This window comes from Rhinoderma darwinii, chromosome 2 (genome assembly GCF_050947455.1).
Source record: "Rhinoderma darwinii isolate aRhiDar2 chromosome 2, aRhiDar2.hap1, whole genome shotgun sequence".
NCBI lineage: Eukaryota > Metazoa > Chordata > Amphibia > Anura > Rhinodermatidae > Rhinoderma > Rhinoderma darwinii.
The window spans coordinates 219671598-219679228 of record NC_134688.1 but is presented as its reverse complement, the minus strand read 5'-3'; the positions used below and the strand labels follow the sequence as shown (position 1 = coordinate 219679228).

The window sequence follows — 7631 nt, the reverse complement described above, 5'->3', positions numbered from 1 at the left end:
CTCGGTGAACGTCTCAACATTCATCTGCAATAACCATCCCTCGGTGGGAGTCCAGTTGTGCTTTAGAATTATATGAAAATCACAAGCTTTGGATAATGTTCAGTTATTTGATTTGATTTTAAGCTCTGCTCCATTAGGGCACAACCATGATCAGGGACTGCAGGGCAGCTACGTTTTCAATTGGGAGACTTAGGCCGGGTTCCCACAGGTCGAATACGCTGCGTAAGAACAATGGAGCGTATCAGACCTGGAACCCGCAACACATTCAGTCTGACTGGAATTTCTGCTGCGGCAAGCAGCAAAGAAATTTAAAAAAACAAAACAAAACACCCATACTTACCTAGGCCATTGTCATGGTGATGCGTCCCTCCGTGGTGTTCCAGTCCAGCCTCCCTGGATGACGCTAAAGTCCATGTGACCACTGCAGCCTGTGATTGGCTGCTGCGGTTACATGGGATGAAACGTCATCCAAGGAGGCCGGACTGGAGGAAGAAGCAGGGAGTTCTGGGTAAGTATGATTTATTCGTTTTCTGAGTTGCGATTTTTGCGGCAGAATTACTGCGATTTTACCGCAAAAGTCGCAACACTTGGCTTTCTGTTGCGGGTTTTGCTTCCCCATTGAATTCAATGGGGAAAACCTGCAACGAAGATGCTGCATAAATTGACATGCTGCGGAATTAAATTGCGCACAGCAGGTCAATTTATTAAAGTTTTCGCTGCGTTTTTTCTGCAGTGCCGGCATGAGATTTTCAAAATCGCATCCACTTTGCTGCTACTGTAAGTGATGCAAAATTTTCACACAGGATTCCATTGCGGAAATTCCGCAGCGTTTACGCTACATGGGAACCCGGCCTAAGGTCGCTCTCAAACGTGACATACCTCCATTGTATTTCTGCAGCGTAAAACTTTACAATGCATGCCTATAGCAAAAATATTCCGCAACGCAAGAACTAGAGAAATCTGCAGAATATTTTTCCCATATCACGCATCCCTCCATAGACTAGAGTCTATAGAGGGATGCGTGAAGCCTGAAAAAATAGGACATGTCCTATTTTCTCACGGACCCTTCACACAGTCCGTTGAAACAACGGCGGTATGAACGGCCACATTGAATTATATAGGTCCGTGATGGCCGTTGTTTCAATGGCCGTCACACGGACGTTTAAAACATTCGTCTCAATAAGGCCTAACTGTCCTGAAATCCACCACCTCTATCATTAGTGCTCCAGACTGTACGTGTGTTCCTCCCTCATGCTTTACACTGCAGCTCTACATGTTCAGATTGGTTGCTATGCATAAGCACAACTTTCCATAAGCTCACCAAGAAATGCATGGAGAGAGGATTTCCATTACAGAAAAGATACTAAACTATCAGGGAAACAAGATTATCAGAATACAGTGGCACATATTGCGCAAACTAACCTTATTAACGGGCAGCCTGGAGAGTGGCTTTTGTGACATACTGTAGGTACCATGCATAAATAGTTCTTGGTTACCATTTGTTTAAAAAAGTGTAATACGGTTACCTTATATCATCTTTAAGATTTATTTTATTAAGATTCATAGAAAGAACCAATTTCTCTTATAACGTTTCATTTGCATAATGTATAAATCAACTAAAACATCTGCAGTCATGTAGCCAGGAAATATACTGGAATTTGTCACACTAGCTTGAAACCATAAGGTCAATCCAGAATGTTTCAGCGTTGCAAAAAAAACAAAAAAAAACTTAAAATAGGATAATAGTTAAAATATGAAAATATTAAAACATATTAACAATTCGCCATTTCATTAACAAAGATATACTGTAAAAGAAATGTGTGTGTAAATTACAAAAGAATGCAAACACCTTCCTACAGAAGAACATTTGACTTGTGTAACATTTTGGCTTTCCATTGTTCTTCTAGCTCATCCATTAGTAATGCATTCGACGAGCCGGTCCTTAGTGTATACAATACCTACATATGTATTACATGCTCTATTCAGTCGCTGCAGCGGATTCAATGTGCACTACGTCGTAATCTACAGACTCCAGATCTGCTATGAAGCTTTGCATTCTGGGACATGCATTTAGAACATCTCGCTGACCAGTATAACATATGAAATCTTATGAGTTATGAATGTACAGCAGGTGCAAACAAGAAATAGCCCTTCCTGTAGCAAATGTAAACATTTCTATACCATTAGATCTGACTTAAAGTACAACCCGAAACCCATCTCCCTGCACTGGGCCAGGTAAAGTGCAAGTTCTCCCAGCCAATATAACCGAGAAATATCATTGCTCTCAGCAGAAAGAATGGTTCTCCGAAATAGTCCATGTACCGTCCTCATATATATATATAGTTCAATAAAAATAATCTGTATAATTGTATAGCACTACAGATGCTAGGAACTCTACTGTAGTAGGAGAGAGGCTAAAACTAAGTAAAAGAAAAAGCTTTTGGTTTTTAGAATCATAAAGACATTCATAGGTCAAGCTTCAAGCTACACGGACTGCATCCTGCAGAAGCAAAGATGGAGATGAGGCACATTGTTCTTTGTTTTTCCCGTGTATATACACATACATTATTAACATATACATGCACAGACACATTTAACACAAATAACTTGTACCTATTGTCTAAAGACATTGGATATTCTCTGAATATCAGTTATCGAGTGTTGATGATGCTACAGAGACACGAGGCAGAAAGTGTCTCCTGATTCGGGAACATCTCAAATTCTTATCATGCTCATGAAAACTGGTTCCACAGTGTATAGGCGACGGGTACAGTCCAATGGAGACAGTCGCTATTTATTAATCTCATTCCTCAGATATATTGTTAACATTTTACAAAGAGTTGTTGGCTTTGTTTACCGACCACAAGCTTTGGTTCATGATGGTCATGAGAGTACAAGTTTGTGCAACATAGAAAAGCCAGGGGTATAGCAGCAGGCAAGGTTCATCTGGGCATGCAAGTTCTCACGATGTTCCATCATCCTCCTCCACGTCTGGCAGTTCAGTGTCTTTCAGCGCCTCTCCACTTGTTTGCTTTCTGAATAAATTAAACGACATTATAGATCAGTGGCTGTTTCTACTAAACATTAATACAAAAAACACAATTTTAAAAAAAAGTACTCATGTGTATATCTTAAAGGAAAAGCAAAACTTACAAGCTAAATGGCCAATTGATACAAATATAAGTCTATTGTAGTATTATGCTCTGGAAGGAATCTGTAGAACAGTAGTCTCATAGTGTGTCTGGGTTGAAGAACAATGCCTATATAACACAGTAGCCCAAATTTTGTGAACCAATTTGATCAAGAGAAATTTTGGACAAGCTCCTTTTTGAATCCAAATAAACTTGAACGGATCTTCCCTTCAGATGCAGAGAACTTACTTTCCTTCATTGCTGTATGCGGAAGGGGGGGGGGGGCGGTAAATATGGACTGAGCACAATTTTATTGAAGGAAAGCCCCATTTGCCTCTTCTGTACTATTACTAGTTAAAAATCATGATACTGGGGCAATTTCAGAAGTTTATATATAATATTTCCTTAAATGAGACCTATCAGAAGAAACCTATAAAATACTATTTAGAATCCAAAGATGTGAAACCCATATTTTGAAATCTTACATCCATGCAGAGATACAATAGTTTTATGTTACAATGCCAGAGCCTGAGGGTGCACTACTGTAAGATTCAGGTGACAGCAAGCTCTTCTCTATCAGGTGCAGTGTTGTCATAGTGACTTTATGTAGGGTTCAAGTTAGCATCCACATTAATTTTTACACATGTACAAATAAATATTTTCATTCTAAATGCCAGTTAGGATGTGGATTCGGTTATCGACGGTGGATTGAACGCACACATGATCTATATAACAGAATTAAAAGCATCTGACAAGAATCACAACATGAAATATTGTCCTTCAGAATTTTCCCAGTAGTGCAGTTTTAGGCTTTGGGCCTGTAACTTCAAAATGGATGGGAAAATACTCAATAATGGTTTTTTTGCAGTTTAATGTAGAATCAAGGTCCTTTTATTATTATTATTTCTTTTGGTTGGTATCCCAAACCATATAAAATATAATTTGTAACTTAAGCAAACAACATTTTTATAATGCAAACTGACTTCTACCTAGGGTGAAACAGAACTATATTGTATTGTTTGATATGAGGCCCAAATAAAGCACCAGCCTGTAGTACTGACAGCACATACAAAAAATGGTATGTTTCCTCATTCCGAATACCCAGACTAGTTTGGAGAATTCATCTCACACTTGTAGTAATAGAAAAACAATACACAACATGAATAGTTCAGTCATTTCCAGAACAGGTACAGGCTCAGGTTTGATAGAAGCCCTGTTCTCTACACATGGCAGGACACTAGAATTATTACCGGTTTTACAATCCAGTTCAGTATACATTTCCGGATAGGATATACAGCGCTGTGTGGTTTATATAGACTGTACACTAGTCTCAGGAAATTCATTGTAAATCGCTAATCATCTGACTGTTTTAGTGTTGCCAGCTCAAAATTGTTCATATTGACTAGAAAATGACTGTATACTGTACTGATAGGTCCTACCAAAGGTTATCGCAGGTGGGCTGTCAAAGTCATGATCAAATACTTGAAGTAAGGCATTGTTCATGTTAAAGGGAACCTGTCACCAGCATTTCACCTATTAAACCAGCAATACCTGGTGGTAGTGGGTGAAAAATCATTTCTATATAACCTATAATTGTCTTCTTAGTCGGCTCTGTAGCTTTAGTATTCAGTGTTTTAGTGTTCCCACAACGTATGCTAATGAGCAGAAAAGAGTCAGATCTTCTCTTGAAAAGAGTCAAATCTTCGTTTGAAAAAAGTCATATTTTCATTCCTCAAGTCTTTCCGCGTTTCCCCGGCCTCCTTACTTTTGATTGACAGCTCGTCGCCTTCCCCCAGCACACACAATCCCGCGCTTGTGCATTGATGTTCTCTTCTCGTGTGTGTGCACAAAGGGACGCTGGATTATTACGATAAAAAGCGCAAAATGTTTGCAGACCGTTATTTACAGTCGGGGGAGGAGTTTAGGAGAGGGGATAATGGCAATGAACTTTTGATAGCAGCGGCCAGTGAGGGATAAGTGAAGTTCAATAGGTGAAATTCTGGTGACAGGTTCCCTTTAAAGGAGAACCCCGGCTGGAAGATGCACAGTGATGGCCCTTTCTCGATCAGTCAGGGAAATGTATCATGTGAACCTTTTTCTTGGACCTGCTAAATGGATATGAGGGCTAGAAATTACAAGCCATTTTCCAATCTCTCTGATGATCCGTCTGAAGGGTTTTTAGTAAGTGCAAGTGCCGCCGCTAGCTAAATATTATTAGGGATATTCACATGTATCCTTACTATATAATGAAAGTAAATCATCAGAATATGTATATTTATTTTGTTTCTGGCTATAAATGCTCAATACCTTTGATATATAAGGAACCCCATTTTTCATTCTTTTTCACCACAAAGCTTATTTTCTGGGGGAACCCAGTCTTTGCAGACACCTAATGACAACAGCAGCTTCTCTGAGGTTGATGTATTTTCTTCTTTGGCTCCAGAACAAGCCTTTTTTGATGGCGTATTTTTTTTTAAGTGTCATTTTGTACGTCATACCTCGAAAAAGTTTTGTTTTAAAAAAAAACAAAAAACCGCTGACGCTAAAAATGCGGCAAAAATGCTCTGAAACTTGGTTCTTTCATATTTTAACACAGACTTTAAAGTATGTGTAGCATTTATTTGGGGGAAAAACATGCAAAAAATGCCACTGAAAAACAAACACTGCGTGGGTTATTTATTATGCTATTTACACCAGCATTGGTGGGAAATAAATGCAACTCCTGGAACAAGACACTTTTGTTGACTTTTTCACTGCTCTGGCTACTGTTTAAAAAAACAAAAAAAAACTAAATAAAGCGGATGGGGCTTAGCAGGAGGGGCAGGGTCATCCATGATGCGATAAATTTACTATAATTTGTGCCAGAAATTGGCGTAAATTAGAGCAGAAATATACACCAGCTCGTAGATGGTATACGACGCGGAAAACTACAATGTATGCATTCAGGACAAATATTCTGCAATACAAGAACGAGCGAAATATGTACAGTGAATCCATACAGGTCAGAGTGAAGATCACATTAAGTTTTGTTTTACTGAAAATGCCGGTAAAATACACTGCGATACTAATGTACCACAGTGTATTGTCATTTTTACGGGCTCCTGTTAAGCCCTGCCAGAGCAGAAAGGCGGCAAACCTGAGGTCCTTCATTAGGCCCCCATGCTGCCATGACAACCTCTAGCACCCCGCAATCGTGTCGCGAGGGGGTGATGGGCTGTCAGAGGTGCCGCCCCCTCTTTCTTTTGACTAAGTGATCTCTGTTCCTGGCGGTTAGCGCTAGGTGTCATCTGTAATTCTCAGCTGACACCCGTAGCATATGGAGCGGAGTCCGCTCCATACTTCAGCCCCCACACCATGATGTCCAGTGTTGTCAGTGTGTTAAGGGATTAAACTTGCATTTGATTAGTGACACCTGGCTGTTCTTCTCTCTCTAAGGGCTCATTCAGACGAGCGTGTCACGTCCATGTGACGGCCGTTAAAACAATGGCCGTCACACGGACTAATGCATTTCAATGGGGCCATTCACGCGACCATTGTTTCAATGGAGTGTGAAGCATCCGTGAAAATAAAGGACATGTCCCATTTACCTGAGTGTCACTCATCCCTCCATAGACTCTAGTCTATGGGGGATCCATGATAACATGTCCTGCACGGGTGCACCTCGGACGTGAAAAACTGCAGTTTTTAACGTCCGAGGTTAGCTACGCTCATCTGAATGTAGCCTTAGGCTGGGGTTCCCCCACTGCTGTAGTGTGCACACAGCCAAAGACTTGAGGCAAATCCACACACGTTTTACCATGAATTGCTGTGGTTTTTGCAATGCAGTTATTGGCGACAAGGTTTTTACAGGTGAAATGTTAAAAAATAATGTTACTCCTGTAAAAATGGCCAGTTTAATAACCGCGTCACCAAACCGTGGCAATTTTTAGCAAAACGTGTGCAGTTTTGACACACAGCAAACTACATCCCATCCTAAAGGATTGTAGAAGTAGTAAAGATGTACTTATTCCACCGGGTTTCTAAACTTTTTGAAAAAAAATTACTACAGATTGAAACTAAAGATAAAAAACCTAAAACTGAAGAATAGTGTATTTTTTTCCCACGTCGTGACATATGGAAATTAGACTGTGGCCCTAGTAACTGATATGAGTGAATATATCTGCGGAATATGCTGGTGCTATATAGAATACTTGAAGGATGTAAAAAAAAAAAAACATTTCAAGGGCACTTTTTTTAAATAAACAGGTCAGAGTGTTTGGTGTAACTTTATAATTAGTTTTTTTTATTAAAAATTATTTGTACTTTTTTTTAAATACAGCTGCTCTATAGTCTGTATACAGAGAAGTTGTATGTAGCCGTAAATCCTGTTCCTGTCAGGTCTGCGGGACTGACAGGTTCAGCGAAAACGGGTCTCTGACACGCAGTATCCACCTGTTATCCATTACATCTAAGTTCATAATTTAGATGTGATAGATTACAGGTGGATCCTGTGTGTCAGAG

At 39.7% G+C, this 7631-nt stretch overlaps 1 protein-coding gene across 2 annotated transcripts in view; it reads right to left on the bottom strand.

Annotated features, from left to right (window-relative positions):
• Window positions 1-726: 726 nt before the first annotated feature.
• Window positions 727-7631, bottom strand: part of CAMKK1 (calcium/calmodulin dependent protein kinase kinase 1) — a 297155-nt gene continuing 290250 nt past the window's right edge. The window contains exon 17 of one of the 2 annotated variants that reach the window (XM_075852857.1): window positions 727-3035. In XM_075852857.1, coding sequence (XP_075708972.1) covers window positions 2963-3035 — 73 coding nt within the window. In that variant the 3' untranslated portion in view covers window positions 727-2962. The remainder of the gene's footprint in view (window positions 3036-7631) is intronic. The other variant, XM_075852858.1, reaches the window with a different exon arrangement.